Here is a 19,608-nt window from a genome sequence, read left to right as displayed (position 1 = left end):
AGTGAACAACCCCAAGCTTTCAGTTGCCCAATTCCCACCCCACCCCAACCCTTAAATCAGAAACTCTGGGTAAAGGTAATAGTGTGGATTTGCTTTTTCTTCTGAAAAAGCAAAGAAATACTTTTAAGGTCTTGCTAAAGTCATAAACTTTTTTTTCTTTTTTTTGGAAAAAAAAAAAAACAACTTTTTTATTTACAAATGTCTGAGGCTGTTTGATTTCAATTTCCATGCTACTTCCCCTCCTCTTTCCCCCCTCCCCCCATCTCCATGCCTGGCATGCATTATTCCTCTCCCCCCTTTCCAGCTCTTGCTCTGAGAGTTGTAATCAAATCAACACTACCATTCCTGAAAAGGACACTATTCTCTCTGACTTCCTTGTCTAAAACCCTCCTCCCTGTAATTATTCCCCTAAATAATGTGTTTCCCCTACTAGACTCTAAGCTTCTTGAATACAAGAGCTGTTCTGATTGTGCATGTATTTTCATTTCCAATACTGAGTGTAATGCTTGGCATGTAGTAAGATGCTTAATAAACGCTCATTCATTCAAAGGCTAATAATCTTTATAAGATCTTAGAATCCCAGATTTGGAGTGAAACCTGTCAGTCCGACCCCACCCAAAGAATGTGTCTCTCTACAACTAGCCCAACCTGCCATCTAGCTTCTATTTAATATATCTCATGATGAGGCACCCACTACCTGGTAGGGAAGACTGTTCTAGCTTGGAGCAGCCCATATTGAGCTGAACAGTCTGCCTCCCTATCATTCCCATCTCTTGGCCTTTGTTCTGCCCTTTCACTCTCACATTTCATGATTCTAAGGAATTCTATTTGAAGAAAGTAATATTTCTGGTAACATATCTCATCCCACAGGCAAGCAAAAAAGTGGAGGGCATTAAGTAGATGCCATAAGATTATTTCAGGGCGGAAGAGATCTAGGAGATCATAGAATTGATCTCTCTTGTTTTATATAGATGAGGAATTTTGAAGCCCAGACCAATGATTTCCCCAAGGACACAGAGCTAGTTAGTGGGAGAGCTGAGGCTAGAGCTCTGTAGACAAATATAATACTTCTTTCCTATGATAGCCCTTCAAATATTTGAAGACTTATTATAATCCTCTTTACCTACTGGCAAGTCTTCTTTTCTTCAGGCAAAATATGCCTGGTTCCTTAAGAGGGCATGGGTCAGAATCACAACACTGTACTACCCATAGTGCCTTGCGTATTGTAGGAAATGAACTGATCACTTTCCTCTGACGGGTTCCAGTATGGGAAAAAATACTGAGGATCATCCTAACCATGATAGGTTTAGTGTGTGTGTGTGTATGTGTGTGTACATGCATGTGCGTGGTGTGTGCATGCATGCATCCAAAATGATAGGGGATGAAAAAAGGGTAGGATATGCTTGCTCACATAGCCAGAAAATACATTTTGGTACAAGAAACTCTGCCTTTTAAATGGATTTATACATAACTTTTCCACCCAGTTTCAAAAAGTTCTAATTTCCATTAGACTTTAGGAATATAGTAACCCTTTTATGCTAAAAAACTAATAATAATAAAAATGAAAAAAGGAACCCCTGGTTAATCTGCAGTTTTTTTTGGCTTTTGGTGATAAAGTACAGTTTGTTTCTAAAATTGGACTAGTTAAATGTCAATTATCAGAACAGTCTTTTTTGTTTGCCCATTGCCAAGCCACATACAGAGGCTTGTACTTCTACCTTGATTCTCCTTCTGCAAGCAAAAAGGGTAAAGGCATTTAGCAAGTGTGTCCTGGTTTAGAAACCATGAGCCTCATAGGATCAAAGATTCAGCCAGGAAGGAATTAGAGCTCTTGTAGCCACCCAATCACAGTTTTAGAGGTGACAGCAATCTTAGAAACTACTAAGTCCAATCACTTGATTTTATAGAAGAGGAGAGTGAGACACAGACGAAATTTAAAAAAAAAAGTGTAGGTTCCTGGCTTCCTTTGAGTTCCAGGTAAAATCTTACCTTCTACAAGACGCTTTTCTTCATCCCCTTTAATCCTAGCACCTTCTTTCTGGTAATTATTTTCTATTGATTCTGTATATTGCTTAATTGTACATATTATTTATATGTATAATTGTTTATATTTTGTCTTTCCCATTAGACTTTGAGCTCCTTGAGTGCTGAACAATTTCTGACTCACAGTTTGTTGCTCTTTCTAACCCCATGCTATTTTTCATTTTACAGATATTGAATCTGAGACTCAGAGAGATTAAGTGATCTCTCTAAGGCTGCAGAGCTAGTAAGTGGGAGAGGCAGTATGCAAAGCCATGTCCTCTGCCCCCCACATTCAGTGCTCTTTCCTGCTGTACCACAAAGAGTTTCCTGAGAAAGTAAAGAAGTACAAGGACATCCTAAAAGAGGTACACAGTCTCGGCTCTCCTGTGAGGACTGGGTAGGTGGATAATCTTTCTCAAAGTACTTAAGATGCATAAGTTTGGGGTGATCAAGGAGGCACAGTCTTCCTCCTATCTCCTCTATTAGAAAAGAATACCTAAATAAATGATGGGCACATTATCCAATCCATTCTAACCCAATTTAATTTTATTATAATTAAGCAAACATTTATTAAGCAACCACCACAGACAAGGTGCTGAGACTCAACAAGGAGGATTCTTTTGTTTTTGTCCTTGTTTAGGCCACCAGTGCCATGAGGCCAAAGCCTGCCTTACAGGGCAGGATATGTTGTTTGGATTGCTGCAGTTGAGAATGAAGGCTTCATTGATGCTGTGTCATAATCATCCAGGGGGACTGATTTTTATTTGAATATTGATGGCACTGAGCAGAAAGCTAAACCTGAAAGGCCTAGTTTCTTCCAAATTTTATGTCTCTTTCCACCCCCACCCCCACCACTCTCCTTCCCCACAATGAATCTAAGATTAACTCAATTCCTCCAAGGATGAAGAAGGAATGTGGCGGAATTCCATCTTACTGTGAGTATATAAGCCTGCACTGCGTTCATGAAAGAAAGCTGACCCCAACCTCCATAAGGACAGTCCAAAAATAAATTTGTCAGTGACCTCCAGAGTTCAGGAACAGGAAGGGAGGGCCTTTGCTCCAGGCGTCTCTCACAAGAGGCTCAACTTCTACAGAGCTGAGAAAAACTCTAAGGAGAAAGGTCCTCGTGGTAGTGTCAGATTGTGGGCATGTACATTCTGCAGGGTCCTAAGAAAACTCACCGAAGGACTGGATCCCTGCAAGTCAACCCTGCAAACACAGCCATGTTTCTCAGCTGAGCAAAGCTGTTCCTAACTGTAGGGATATGCTTGTCCCAAAAGAAGAGATAAGAAAATATGCTTCCCTTACTTCTTTGCAGAAGTGGGGGGACTGATGACATGGAACACAGAATATACAGTCAGACTTGGTTGATGTGTTGGTTAGTTTTGACAAAGTGCTCCCCGCCCCCACCCAGCCCCATCTATCTTTTTTGTCCTTTATTATAATGGATGGCTCTCTGGGTAGTAGAGGGGAGCCATAGTGGGAAGAGGTGATGTCAAAACAAAATATATGAATTAACGTTTTTTTAAAAAGAAAAGCTGTTCTACTCACTGAAGGTCCGTATGGTGTCACTGGGCTGGCTGCGGGAGCTAGCTCCAAAAGTATTCACAGCCTTCACAGCAAACTGGTACTGGGTTTCTGAAATGAGCCCCTTTAGAACCATGGAGTCCATCTGGATCTGTTCTTTGATCACAGTCCAACTGTTGTCGAAATCTGGCCTTTATCATTAAAAAAAAAGAGAGAGAGAAGGAAGAAGGAGTGCTTCAGAAACACTAGAGGAAAAGAAAACCATAAAAACCAATAACATTTCAACTCTGGAAGTAATACTCGTAAAAATGAATAATGGTTTCCTATCTAGAAAGGGACCTGTAGTGTAAATCAGAGGCTGTATATTTGTGGGTTCTCCCAATAAAACATACTGGATAATTTGTAGGATCAGCCTTAAAACTCGATTTAAAGGTTGCTTCCTGCTCCTTCCCCTCCTCCATTTATAATATGACTGAAAGATAATAGCAGTCCTGATAATCATTCAAGGACTCTTCTGTCCAGATGTTTTATAAACAAGCATCCACTCAGCAATCCCCATCCCTGGAGGTCAGAGGAACAGAGATGCAATCTATTCCCAACTTGCAGTTCATAAAACAAATAAAGATTTTATAGGGTGGCTAATTGCACTAATCCCTACGAGAAATCCCTAGAAACTCTTTCTGTTCTTGGCAAGTCCTTATTTGTACCTAAAATGTGAAAGGAGATTTAATAGCCATAGGCCTGATAGGGCACTAAATTTTCACATTTCCAGCAGCAGGCCCTATACAGAAGAGTGGAAATTGTCCCATGGCTCCTGTCTGCCTTCAGGCACAGAACTTTCAGGGGGGTCTTTGAATGAACCCTCCACACAAAGAGAGCCAGGATGAGAGGGAGCTAGGGCCTCCACAAACATCCCACGGTCATGTTTCAATTGTTTCTGGCATAATGAGAGCATCTATGGATTATCTAGGCCCTTTGATTCTTAGTCATTCATAGACACAGAATTTGAATCCTGGAGGGGTATATAGACATAATTTCTGATTTCCTTTTACAGATAAAGAAACATGTTCTGAGAGAAGAAGTGACCTAAGGTCACACTGCTAGTTAGTAGCTGAACTGGGGCTTGATTCCAGGGCTCATGACTCCTAGTCTTGAATTACCATGAAACCATCCAGTTTCTATTCATTTAATAGGCATTTAGTAACTTCCCCCCACAATTACAATTACTAGAATATTTCTGCACTTGCTATATGTTCTTCAGAGTGAAAATCATGGGATTGTAGATTTAGAGCTGGAAGGGACCCCAGTGGCCACTAAACTGTCTCCCCACACCCCCTTTCGAAACCTGAGTCCCAGAGAGGTTAACTAACTTGCCCCGGATCACACATCTAGTAAGGATCTGAGGTAGGGTTTCATTCTGATGACTCATTGTGAAGTGACATCAACCCTGGGTTATTCCCAAGGTTGTACAGACTCTGGAAGGTTCTACCACTCTGGAAAGTCTTTTAGCATTGTCTTTGGAACAGACTATGCATGCTCTCCAAGGATCATCCAAACACCACCGCCATCACTGTCACAACTACTGCTGCTATAATTATTACTGTAATTTACAGAACACTATAAAATTTGTAAGACATTTAATATATTATACCTCCTTTGAACCATACAGCAACCCCATTTGATCAAGATGACAGATACTTAGTGCAGAGGGATTTATCACCAGTAAATTGGCCAAGTGGTGATGCATTTCTTGGCCATGGCAAGCCATGACACAAAGAAAAATGCAAAATGTTCCTTAAGCAATCAAAAAGCATTAAATTTTTACTTAATGTGGCAGGTACTGTGCTAAGTGTTGGGGACATAAAGAAAAAGCAGAAGTAGCCCCTACCCTCAAGGAGCTTACATTCTAATGGAGGAGATAACATGTACATAAATAAGTATCAGATACCTGTAGAGTAGATGGAAGGTTAGTTTGAGTGGGGAGGTGCTAACAACTTGGGTCATTGAGTAAGGCTTCTGTAGAAGGTAGATTAGCTGAATCTCAAAGGAAGCTGGGAATTCTAAGAGAAAAAGTAGGGGGAGAGGAAGAGAGAGAGACAGAGACAGAGAAAGACAGAAGGAGATAGTGACAGAGAAACAGAGAGAAGAATCTCAGGCATGGGGGGACAGCCAATGCAAAGGCCCAGAAATTGGGAGATGGGGCACTGTGTATGAGGAATAGCAAATAGGTTGTTGTGGGTGGACCTTAGAATGTGTGAAGAGTAATGTATAAGGACACCAGAAAGTCAGGAAGGGGCTGGGTTATGAAGAAATTTAAATGCCAATCAGAAGAATTTCTATTGAATTCTAGAGGTAGGATGTCCTGTGTTTAACTTTCAGTGTTAGAGATTTACCTGAGGGTCAGAGATAAACAAAGGGTGAGTTTTTCCTATACATGATAGTAAAATCACTTTGCTAGCTGGGTGGAGGATGGATTGCATAGGAGTGAGGAGAATTTTGAGTCAGGGAGACCAGTTAGAAAGCTATTGCAATAATCCAGGTGAGAGGAAATGAGAGCCTGAACCAGGGTGGCATCTGTGTGAGTGGAGAAGGGGATTCATACAGGAGATGTTATGGAAAAAGAAATGACCAGATTTGGAAACTCATTGGCTACATCGGATAATCAAGAGTGGGGCATCAGGGATGACAATGAGGCTGCAAACTTGGGTGGCTTGAAGGCTGGTAGAAGACTGTAAGAGGGGAAGGGGATTTGTGGGGAAAGGTTCTGAGTTCTCTTTTGTACATGTTGAATTTGAGATGCCTATAAGACATTCAGTCTGAAATGTCTAAAAGGAGGTTGATGATGCAAGAATGGAACTTAGGAGGAAGACTTTAGGGTTGGATAAATAGATCTGGGATTCAACTGTATAAATATAATAATAGCTATCAATAGCTAGCATGCATATAGCACTTTAAGATTTTTAAAGTGTTTTACAAATATTATCTCATTTAACCCTCACAACAAACTCGGGAGGTAAATTCAATAATTATCCCTATTTTACAGATGGAAAAACTGAGGCAGACAGTGGTTAAATCCAGGGGTCACATAGCTAATAAGTATCTGAGGCCAAATTTGAACTCAGGTCTTCCTGACTCTAGGAAGGTTCTACCACTCCGGAAAGTCTTGGATTGTGGTCCTTGGAACAGATTGTGCCTGCTCTCCAAGCATCAGCCAAACACCACCAACAACACTATCACAACTGCTGCTACTACAATGATTATTGTCATTTGCACTCTTTCCATTGCACCACCTTGTTGCCTTAACTCATGGGATCGGATGAGTTCATTAAGTATGAGAGTATGAAAGGGGAGACAAGAAGGTCCAGGAAAGAGCCCTGGAAGACATCTTTTTAGTTAGTGGGTATCACATGGATGAAGATCCCAAAAGAGCCCAAGGACTCATCAAACAGACAAGAGGAGAGCCAAGAGAGAGCAGAGTCACAAAGAGAGTGTCACGGCCCCTTTCAGCTTCTGTGGTGATGGCAGCAGAGGGAGAACATAGAAAACCACAGAGTCTTATTGTAAGAACTAAAGGAATTGATGCAAAGTGAAGCAAGAAGAACCAGGAGATCATTGTGCACAGTAACAGCAGTATTTGTAAAGATCAGTTGTGAAAGACTTGCCCACTCTGTTCAATACAATGATCCAAGACAAATCCAAAGGACTCATGATGAAAAAAATGCTATTCACTTCCAGAGAGAGAGAGAACTAATGAACTCTGTGAGTGCAGATTGAAGCAGGATTTTCTCACTTTTTAATTTTTCTTGCTTTCTTTTGAATATGGCTAATATGGAAATGTTTTACATGATTTCACATGAATAAAGTGACACCATATTTGCTCATCTTCTCAGTGGGAGGGAAAGGGGAGGTGGGAGGGAGGGAGAGAATCTGGAACTCAAAATTTAAAAATAAAAGAATGAAAAAATAAATAAACAATAATTTTTTTTAAAAAAAGAATCATCCATAGAGATTATCTTAATTGTTGGTACTCAAAATGTGAGATACTCAGTCAACCACCAGCATTTACTACTGCAGGAACAGCTTCATATCAATATTGGCATTCTCTCCATAAATACAATCAAAAGAATTAAGGAAGTTGAAGCTAAATGGAAGGATGCATCCAGAGTTAAACAGAGAGGTGGGCGTGGGTAATAAAAAACACCAATAACTATAATTAGAATTTGTATGGTCTTTTAAGTTGTGCTTTATATATATTATCTCATTTAGTTCTTGTAACAGTTCTAGGAGGTGGGTACTTTCATTATCCCCATTTTATAGACAAGGAAACTGAGTCTGAGGGAGGATAAGTGACTTGCCTAACACCACAAAACTAGGAAGTGTCTAAGGCAGGATTTGGCCTTTGGCCATTCCTGACTCCAAGTCTAGCACTACCTGTCTTCAGAGGTTACTTTCATCATCATCTAAATTAACAAGAAGTATCACTATTTGGGACAACTGATCATTGGCTTTCTAGGGCTCACAATGAATTTAAGGAGAAAAGGGGACAGAGAGTGCTAAGAATCATACAATCTTTTTGGTCACTTTAAATGGGAAATTCTTGCCCAAGTGACCAGTGAGTGGACCTGCTGCTGAAAGAGCTGAATTATATCAATAATATGTAATTATATATGAAAATATTAACATCCTTCTTATAATTGAAGCTTTATAGTTATTCAGTCCTTTCAGTTGTGTCTGGCTCTTTGTGATCACATTTGGGTTTGTTTGGGGGTTTTTTTGGCAAAGATACTAGAGTGGTTTGCCATTTCCTTCTCCAGCTCAATTTACAGATGAGGAAACCGAGGCACAAAGGGCTAAGTGACTTGCCCAGGGTCACATAGCTACTAAGTGTCAGAAACTGTATTTGAATTAAGGAGCATGAGTCTTCCTGACTCTTGGCCCTGCACTCTATGCACTAAGCAAGCTAGCTCCTAGGAGGTACTAATTCACAGGTTAGTGTTATTAGTTCATAGGTGTTAGCTTAATTAGCTACCTAAAAAAACCTAAGAAACATTTCCTTGTTATATTACAGAGTTGATGACTTGTAGATTTTAACCTATGATTTTTGGTGTTAGAGAGTTATCTAAAGCTCAGGGATGTTAAGTAACTTGCTCAGAGTTACACAGTTAATGTGTCAGAGGTGGGATTTGAACACAGACCTTCTTTATTCTGCATCTATCACTCCAGATACTATGCCTCTCCACCTCCTCTACTGATGACATTCACTTGGGAAACAACCATCATGAAGATAGTTGCATATTATAGGATGGTATCTGCTGAAGAGGATGGGGAATGGGTGGTGGTAAATAAATTTTACCGATGGTATCAAGAACTTAATAAGAGCCTATTTATTATATCAATATATACTTTAAAACTCAATGACTTCATTGCAAAGTTGAGAATAGGGAAGATCATGAAAAATATAGCGGATAACACAATTCAAGGGTAAGAAATGAAAGAGTACAAAGCATCTAGATTATATAGATATCTCAGGCTAATTAGTATAACAAAAGAATGTTATAAGGCATTGGGTGTCATGACATTAAAAAATGATGTTACTTCTTTTATAACAGACAAGACCACTGGTTATCAATGTGTGAGTAATTTCCAAATCACATGTAAGTATATGGCCAGATTATTTATTCACTTGAACATAAATCAAAATCAACACAAAATTAAAAGAAAAAAATGTGATGAATACAATTGAAGTAACTCCTCCCTGACCAATTTGAATAAACTGTTGGTGACCCCCTCTCCCCATAGGAAATCAATAGAACAACAGATATCAACATAGACCATCACCAGATATTAAAGAAATTTAACCGATATGAATCAATGTCTACAACAAAGACATATCTGAAGGCCTGTGCAGGAGAAACAATGTAAAGCAGAGATATGGAAAGGGTATAGGCTAGCCTCATAGTAAAAGCAAGAGATAACTGATGGGCATTTTGAATCTTCCATTGGCATTCATACAATGTTACAAGGTCTAAAGGAAGTCCCCAACATGCTGAGAAGCCATTCTGTGAGGACAGGGTCAAGAGTAACACAAGATGAAAAGGCAGGGATGGTCTTTTATCTCTATGATTGAAGTGCCCATGTCTATGAGATTACATAGCCATAAAAGCATTAGGTAGATAGAAGACAATGCAGAGAGTGCTGGCCTTGGAGTCAGGGAAAACTGAATTAAAATACTGCCATAGACATTTATTAGTTGTATAACCCTGGACAAATCACTCTCTCAGCCCTACTTAACTTCTCTGTAAATTGGGGATAAGGATAGCAATTTTGTCACAGGATTATAGTAAGGATCAGATGAGACATGAATAGAGAGAACTTTGCAAACCGTATAGAGCTATATAAAAGTTAGCTCATTATTCTCTGTACTATGTGCTTAAGTAGGTACTAAAGAAATAGTTGAAATCATTTCTGTCCTCAAAATCAGTCAAGGACATGGCACACATATACATAGTTTTTAAGAGACACTTTAATACAGTGCATGATAAAGGGTCCAAAAGAGTGGTATAGATTAGTGGTTCCCAATCTTTTTAAAGAATAAAGATCTTTTAGTTTCAGAAAAACCTGGGCAGACTTATATGAACTGAGAGAAAATGAAGCGAGCAGAACCAGGAGAACACTGCACACAGGAGCAGCAATATTGTGAGGATGACTAATCGTAAAAGACTTAGCTACTCTGATCAATGAAATTCTCCACAATGATTCCAAAGGACCCATGATGCAAATGTTAGATATCTCCAGAAAGAGAAGTGATAAACTCTTAATGCAAATTGAAGCATTTTTTCACTTTCGTCATTTTTCTTGCTTTTTTGCATCGTGGCTAATATGGAAATATGTTTTCCATGACTTCACATATATAATGACTATCATATTACTTGCCCTCTCATTTGGTGGAAAAATGATGGAGAGAGGGAGAGAATTTGGAACTCAAACTTTTAAATATGTTAAAAATAAATTTAAAAAGAATAAGAATCTCTTTTTGATACAAGATATTACATACATTTATACATATCATACAACAGGAGTTGTACTGTTAGTACTGGTAAATTGGAAAAATGAATGCTGGCCAAAAGCATCTATGAATTCAGTGACATAAATTTGTATTTTATTAACCACAAAGGCATCTACACTAATTTGAAAATAGAAATGAATAGATGTGCAGGACATATCATTTGCTCAACCTGAGGAAGGTATGCCTGCTTATTGATTGCTGAGTCATGCTGCATATTTTGTTGGCATTAGATGGAGTTCAGAACGATCCCTGGTGTGAATATGTTTTCATAGACCCTTGGTTATAATCCTGGAGTCTCCCAGGTATTGTTCATGTAGACTGGTTAAACTGAGAACCAGTAATTTAGCTAATATGTGCTACAATCAGTAAGAAAGAAAGTCAGTCAACAACATTTAAGTGAGACACTATGGGTGTTACTGGCTAAGTATGGAAGATGCCATGAAAGGCAGAAGACAGTCCCTACTCTGGAAGAGTTCACAGGCTAATGGAAAGTAAAGGTCGCTGTGGGCTAGAGTAGTAAGGAAAGGCCTGCATGGAAGTGGTGGGATGACATTTTGAAGCATGCATGGAATTTGGATGGTAGGCAGCAGTAGGGAATGAGGAACTCTCAGAGAGAACGGGTATAGATAGGAGCATAGACAGCATGAGTAGAGATTTGGGATGAATATGTTTAGGAGAAAATGTGGAGACATCTGACTGGTATGAAGGGTTTATACTGGAGATTAATGAAAGAGAGTTTGGCTAGAGCCAAACTAGTGGGATGCAGGAGACCTTGAAAGCTAAGATGTGGAATTTGTGCCTTATTCTATGAATGCAGAGCCCTGTTCACTCTCTTGAAGCTTTAATGCTTCTTGATGTCCACTGATCGTTTCATTGTAAATACCTCGCTCAGGAGATTATTAGAGGAAAGCAGGTATAGTGAGACTCAACTATCTTGCTTCTTTGCTACTAATGCCTCCATTAAAAGGTTTCTTTCAGTTGATGAAACATGTGTAGATTATCCATGGATTTATTTAATCCAGGTTAGTTCTGTTCCTCATTAGTGTGAGTAATTGAGAGCTGATGCCTTAAGTATGAAGTTTTAAAAACCAAGATTAGGAGCTGGGACAACTCCTCCATCTCTGCTAATAAGTGACGTGTGTAGGGCATTTTCTCACAATAATTTGCATGCCTTATGACTTTAGTTAAGTGGTAAAAATATTGCCCCTCCAAACAGAGAGAATGAGGAGCTGCTGGATGGTTTAATAACTGCCAGACTTTTCAGAAGAGCTAAGTTTATCATCAAAGAGGAGAATTAAGTCAAAAGAAGGAAACACATTTACAAACTGAAATTAGAACAAAATCACTGCAACCCAGAAAAGTCAGTTGGGAATATCTACAAGTCAAGTCAGAAAAGATGTGACCTTTGAGATAAAATGATTCTGGTGTCCTTTCCTAAGATGTCCTTGTGATATTTATTGCAGGAAGTAACCTCCAAGTGCTCCCTGAATGTGCCTCTGTTTACACAAGACAAGCTGCCAATGTTACCAATGGTCTTCAAGTGAATATTTTAGTGGGAGATAGTATTATGTATTTCCCATTCATTTGCTACTGGAAAGAAATACAAATGGATGGTTCCTTTTGTTAGTCAACCCAAGGTGTGTTCAAAGCCTCCAGATTTTATTTCTCTAAGGAAAGAAAGAAAAGAAAGGATGATACACTGATTGAAGAGCTGTTTATAACTATGAACCCCCGCCTGACTGATTACCTCACTGGCTTCCTGACTTGAATACTTGTTGTCTACCAAGAGGGCACTGTAGAGGTTGGGAGAGAGACACGCTCCAGGCAAAGGTAAAAATGTAGGGGATGTGATGAATCAGGCAAAGGCATAACCTTAAATCCTCTTTTCAGTCAAAGAAATTTGTCTCAACCTAAATATAATGCCCCAATTACACATGGGGGATCTTAACAGTCATATCCTGGCAAATGAAGATATTCATTAAAAAAAAATAGAAAGAAAAGGGTACATGGAAGCACAGACTGTCCTGCATGATAAATGTGATGCTCTTGACCCACCATCAGTACAGAATAGACTTTTCATTACTCCCCCTTCCCTCTCCCTTTTTTTTAGCCACTAGTGGGGATATTTCCTCTAAGTTGTACAATCTCCAATCTAATTTTCCTTTTGGTCAATAACATTTACTGGTGAGATGGCTGTCAGGAGACAGAACTGGAAAAACTAGAACTATCATCAAGGATTGCCTTTACTCACCTTGTTCAAGAACAGAGCAGTGGATCTGGCTGTTGAGATGGAGAGAATAAGAGAAGAAATGGAGAAGGGACAGAAGAATCTACAGAAGTCATTATTTTGGGCAGTGTCACCTAGAGCTCCCTTCCTTTCCTTGGGAACTCTGTGCCACTGAATCATCAATGCCAACAACAGCTTCAATGGGGCAGTCAGATCCACAGGGTTAGAGTCATGTCTACTTGGCAATCTCAGTGCTGGACACAGGACTTTGTATATAATACATGCTTAATTAACATTTAATGAGTTAAATTGAACAGGATATCTCACTCTTATTCTAGCTAGTCACAAAATGACTGCCTTACAAAGTGGAAAATCAATTCACTAGCAAGTATTTATGAAATGGCTACTTGTGGTCATCATTTGTGTGAGTCTGTGGATTTACAAAAGAAGAAGGAGATTCAATCCTTGATTTCAAGGAATTTATATACAAGTTCAGGAGACACGGGAAAGGAATGGAAGGAAACAAGGCTCTATGTAGCACCTACTGTAGACCAGGCACAACGCTAAGCATTTCAGAAACATCTCATTTGTTCCTCACAACAACTCTGTGAGGACCCCTGTTTTACAGTTGAGGGAACTAAGGAAAATAGAGGTGAAGTGACTTACTGTGATAGTAATGGCAATTAAAGATTCCCCTGTATTGGCTTGGTTTTCAAATTGATTGTGTTAGAACCCAGAGCTTGTTAATCCCACCTGTGGGATGGACTTTTTGATGTGAAAAGAAAGTCCTGAACTGGGAGGAGCTGGTGATGTAGATTTGGAGAGACACTAGAGAGAGGCGGAAGATCTTTTTGGAAGCAGCACCTCGTGGAGGGAGAGAGAGGCTAAGACAATTGCTGGTGGCCGCTTTGAATTGCCCTGGACTTTTGAGACCTGCCCCCTGAGCTGCCAAGGACTGAGGAGACATGGCTGTTTTGCTGGTACTTTGTCTGTCTGTTTTGATGTTATTTTGCCAGATTTGTCCACTGGTGAAAGACAGTCCTTTTGTTGAAGAAGTCCTGGAACCTGGCTGTTCGCTAAGAAGCCCTGAGACTGTCCTGCAGACAGAGAGTGAATACTGTCCACTGGTGAGGGACAGTGCTGTTGTTGCAGGGGTCTGGGAGCCTTTCTGTTGGTTCAGAAGCCCTGAAGAAGGATTTTCTTGTTGTATGTTTACAGAAATCCTGGGAGAGGGCTTTGCTAATGTGTTCAGGGGTTCTAGGACTGTTCTACAGACAGAGGATAAATTCATGAAGGGACTGGCAATGTATCTTATGGCCTTGCTAAGCCTTGTCTCCCCAGGAACTAAGATTGCTGAGAACTTGCCCGTGTCAAGATGAAGAAAAGACCTCCATTTGGGTATTAAGTGCTGTGTTTAAACTTGATGTAACTCTGGGGTAGATTCAATTGTGATCCAGGAGTGGGGAACTTTTGACCTTATGTTTGGAAACTAATCTCCATTTGAGAAGAGGGGCTTTGTGGTGGACTTAATTAAGGTATAGCCTAGGGGTGGAGAAGTATTTAGAACAGAGACTTTGTAATTGATTGAATAATTGGAAGGTCCTGGGGTGGGGTAGTACTTGGAGATTATTTAATCACGCTTAGTAAATGCTGTATTTTGAATGATGTCATGTTTTGATCTTCTCTGTTCTTGGTTTGTCACTGAATAAAATAGAGAGCACCTATGCTGGTATTTTGAACCTGGGAAGTTGCCTTCTTTTGGCATTACATTACACTTACCCAGGGTGAAACATCTAGTAAGTGTTTGAGGCCATATTTGAACTCAGATCTTCCTGACTCTAGGCTCATTGCTGTATCTACTATGCTACCGAGCTGCCTCTGAGACAAGGCATACATACATACACACACACACACACGCACACACACACACACAAAATGTGCAGAAAACACAAGGTGAGAATATTCTAAGTATATCATAAAGGGCTAATTTATGTTTATATTATATTATAAGTACAAGAGAATTTCAGAGAAAGGAGAAATAAATGTGGGTTTCAGTCCTAAGAGAAAGCTTTAAAAAAAGATAAAAATAATTAACTGGGCCATTAATCAAATAAATAGGCAGGATTTTAATGCAGGTCATCTTTCTCACTCCAATTCAAACACTCTCCACTACAGCATCCAATTACCTGGTGGGAAATAAGTTTGAGAGAGGTAGAATGGATTTTCCAAGGCCCTGGAAGTAAGTCACAAAGCCAGGATTTGTATCCAGGTCCTTTGACTACAAATTCATCATTTTTCCTACCGTTTTCTCACTTTGGCAATCCACAATATTTTGGTAGGGACTGATTGACTCTCAGGACATTTGATGGACAAAGAGACATCTATCCAAATAATTTACTCTGCATTCCACCCATGCTATCATTCTAGTAGAAATACTGGAAATCAAGGACTCTTAACTCCTTGTAGGAAACAAAAATTGTCTCAGTCATCCCAACTGAATCCAAACTGGATTTGTTCTGTGAAGTTTGGATTCAGTCAGAGGACTGTACTTGAGGTCCTAGAGGGCCACATGTGGCCTCCAGGCCACAGGTTCCCCACCCCAGCAAATGTAGTGGGCAGGAAAGACAATAGATGACTTGGGAAAAACAACCCTGAGAGTCTGATAGCAGCATTATCCCCATCCCTCAGGCACAGCTGACACATGTAGATGACTACTGGTCCACTGGGTATTAGTCTGACTCAGCACAGCTCTGATGCCTTATGGTAACTGGATGGGTTCCATCCAGCTGGACCATGCTGGGATGGGTTCAGATCTGCCATGTCCTTTACTTAGAATAATAAATAAAGCTCTGAGCCTAGAGGGTTGAGCTACATCAGAGGTATCACTTGCAAAACTCTTGAGGGCAACCAGAACCAGATTAAAATATACTTGGGAAATGTTTAAGAAAATAAACAAATAAAACAATATACATAACATTAATTTGTGATTTTTAAATTCAGGATGTAGCAAGCAGACATCTCTCTCTACTTGAGTTTGATACCACTGAGCTAGATAATATCTGAGATCCTTACTTAGAAATTCAATTTTTTTTTAAATCAACGAAGCTAGGATTCCCTCAGCAATGGAAAGAGTTACAGAGCACATAGGACATAGGAGAATATTCAGAAATTAACAAGTGTGCCATGCTTAACTGATATTGCTTTTCATGTCCTAGAAAGTAAGTACTCAGGCAAAGACACAAAGACTCAGTCATATAGAGTGTGGTATAGTATAAAAAGTACTGAATTTGGAGTCAGAGGACCTGAATTCAAACCCAGGCTCTGCTGGTTATTACTTATATAACTGAGCAAGTCACATCACTTCTCTGAGTAAGCCTGTCTTCACATCAATACAATGAAAGATTTGGACTTGACAGTTTCTTTCTGTTCTAAATCTTATGATCCTTGGAATGGTGATATGATGGTAAATAAGGCTACTCCACCTAGAATCAGCAGTGACCTTGATTCTAATCCTTTATTGTGAGGATTAGATGAAATTCTTGCAAAAAGTTCTTAGCACAGTGCTAAGCACCTAAATTCTTATTCCTTTTCCTTTCTTCCCTTTATGTAATGTGTGTATATGTGTATGTGTGCATTTGTGTGTATGTCTGTGTGTACATATTATGTTAAGGGAAGGGAAGTAAAAGACACAGTAATGTATATTTGCATATATAAATATATGTCTGTATGTATAGGTACATATACACACAAACACATCATCTATTATTAAGAAATTGGGCTAAAAAGGTTAAATGTTGGGAAAAATATTTCTGACAATGGAATCTACTAAGGGGTGGGATGTCTTCCAGGGGAAGTGAGGGTAGAGGATCTGCATCTTGCATCTCTTGACAGCCTGGTCATCCTGGACTGAAAAAGAATGGATCAGAAATCTGCTTTTCATTCCTTCATTTTGAGAAAATCTAATTATAGCATTTGGAAATGGCTATTATAAAGGTCCCACCCTGTATTTCCCATCAACCTATATCCATTTATACTATTTGATGGTTTCCTGACCTCTGTGGGAGTTTTGGGAGCTCGGTTTTCTAAAGTGATAGGGTTTTAAAAAATTTGTTTACTGTTGTTTCCTATATGCCTTTTCCTCCCAAGATAATGGTATAGTGATTTGGAGGCAGAAGGCCTAAGTTCAACTGTATTACTTATTGCCTTTATAATCACAGGCCAGTCACTCCAGGCCTCATTTTTCCCATCTGTAATAGGGGATGGTTGGGCAAGATCAGAGGTATCAAACTCATTGTCCTGGGCACAAGCAACTCACAAAACTCTTAAATGGCATTAACCAGATTAAGATATAATTGGGAGGAAAGGGCAAAACCAAAATGGAAGACTAGAGGTAACCCAATTGAACTCTCTCAACATTCCCCTCCAAATAACTTTAAAATAATGCCTCAAATCAAATTTGGGAGCAACAGTGTCAACAAAAGGTCAGAGTGAGACATTTTTCCAGCCTAAGAAAATTTAGAAGGTCCCTGGACGGAGGCCTGACCAAAGCCTACACATGCAGCAGCAGCAATAGTGACCAGAGCAACAACTTCAGAAGCTCTCAGCCCAGAGATGGTAAGGAGGTCAGACAACCGGTCAGAAAGAGATCATAAGGGACCCTTTGTGGGCACTGGGTACAGCTGGCACTGATTGGCAGTTCTATTTCCCATACACATTTCTAGGTTTCAGCTCCAGGGTGGATAGACTGACCTGTGTGTCAGTCACAAGAAACCAGAGGCTATGGTCACAATTCCAAGATAAAGAGGAATGCTAGCACTTGTAGCTGTAGGGGACCAGGGGCCCTTACTTGGTAAAAACAAGAGCCCAGAGCAGAAGAATAGTGACTACACCTTTCCCAGGATAACACTACTTTGAAAAAATCAAAGACCCCCTGAAAAGCTCTGAAAAGAGTAGCATGAAAGTACCTGATACTTGGCACAGTGCCTCCCTATCCCAGATGAGCAAAGTCAAGAAATAAGCTAGAAAAACGAGCAAGCAACAAAAAAGAATCTGACCATAAAAATCAACTATAGTGACAGGGAAGAACAAGACATAAACTTAGAAGACAATAATGTGAAAACAGCTACAAAGCCTCAAAGAAAAATACTAATTGGACCCAAGTCAAATAAGAGTTCCTGGAAAAGTTAAAGCAAGAGATAAGAGTATTAGAGGAAAAATTCGGAAAAGAACTGAAAGTGATGCAAGAAGATTATGAAAAGAGAATTAACAGCTTGGTAAAAGGTACAAAAAAATAATGAAGAAAACATATCTTAAAAAAACAATTAGCCTAATGGTAAAAGAGGCATGAAATTAATTGAAGAAAAGAGCTCCTAAAAAAGTAGAATTGGCCAAATAGAAAAAGAGGTACAAAATCTCACTGAAGAAAATAATTCCTCAAAAATTAGAACTGGGCAAGTATAAGCTAATGACTCTATGAGACATCAAGAAACAATACAACAGGGGCAGCTAGGTGGTGTAGTGAATAGCACATTGACCCTGGAGTCAGGAGGACCTGGGTTCAAATCCAGCCTCAGACACTTAACACAAAACTAGCCATGTGACCTTGGGCAAGTCACTTAACCCCAGTTGCCCTGTCTCCCCCTCCCAATAAAAAAAAAGAAAAAAGAAACAATACGACAAAGTCAAAAGCATGAAAAAAGAGAAGAAAATGTGAAATATCTCATGAAAATTAAAAAAAAAAACTGACTTAGAAAATAGATCCAGGAGAGATAATTTAAGAATTATTGGACCACCTGAAAGCCATGTTCAGAGAGTCTAGACATCATATTTCAAGAAATTATAGAGGAAAACTGCCCTGATATTCTAGGACCAGATGGTAAAATAGAAATTGAAAGAATCCACCAATCACCTCCTGAAAGAAATCTCAAAATGAAAACTTCCAGGAATATTATAGCCAAATTCTAGACTTCCCAGATCAAAGAGAAAGGATTTCAAACAGCTAGAAAGAAACAATTTAAATATTGTGGAGTCACAGTCAGGATCACATAAGACTTAGTGACTTCCATGTTAAAAGACCAGAGGGTTTATAATATGATATTCTACATAGCAAAGGACTAGGATTAAAACCAAGAATAATCTACTTAGCAAAACTAAGTATAATCCATAAGGGGAAAAAAATGGAAAACTTGAGGAAATAGAGAACTTTCAGACATTCATGATGAAAAGACTAGAGCTGAATGGAAAATCTGATGCAAGACTCAATAGAAGCATAAAAAAGTAAACATGAAAGAATAACCATAAGGGTCTCAATAAAACTGTTTACATTCTTATATGGGAAAATGATACATGTAACTCCCACACTATTAGGGCAGTTAAAAGGAATTTACATAGCCAGAGGGCATGGGTATGAATAGATTACACTAGAATGATCTCCAAAAAGAATGAATGAAGGGGGAGAAAGAGAGATACACTGGGAGAAGGGGGAAGGAGGAAGTAAAAAGGGCAAAATTTTCTCACATAAATGAGGCAAGCAAGGAAGAGCTTTTACAGTGGAGGGGGAAATGAGGGTGCTGGTGGCAGGTAATGCTTGAATATCTCTCTCATCAGAATTGGTTCAAAGAGGGAAGAACATGTGTGTGTGTGTGTGTGTGTTTGTGATAAAAGGGAAGACAAATCAAGAGAGGCAGTGGTTAGAACTAACTTTTGAGGAGGGACAAGAAAATGGGATGGAGGGAAAACACAGTTAGTAATCATAACTTGAATGTGA

At 39.4% G+C, this 19,608-nt stretch overlaps 1 protein-coding gene across 2 annotated transcripts in view; it reads right to left on the bottom strand.

Moving 5' to 3' along the window:
- Positions 1-19,608, bottom strand: part of EGFLAM (EGF like, fibronectin type III and laminin G domains) — a 167,248-nt gene that overhangs the window by 119,392 nt on the left and 28,248 nt on the right. For both annotated transcript variants that reach the window (XM_069096177.1, XM_069096178.1), the window contains one exon: positions 3,574-3,740. In XM_069096177.1, the coding sequence (XP_068952278.1) occupies positions 3,574-3,740 (167 nt within the window). The remainder of the gene's footprint in view (positions 1-3,573; positions 3,741-19,608) is intronic.

Source organism: Petaurus breviceps, unplaced genomic scaffold (assembly GCF_028583685.1).
Source record: "Petaurus breviceps papuanus isolate PSGF00001 unplaced genomic scaffold, PetGlider_PUasm1.0 229, whole genome shotgun sequence".
Lineage (NCBI taxonomy): Eukaryota > Metazoa > Chordata > Mammalia > Diprotodontia > Petauridae > Petaurus > Petaurus breviceps.
Note: the sequence above shows the minus strand (reverse complement) of the source record. Positions and strands in the feature narration are given on the sequence as shown.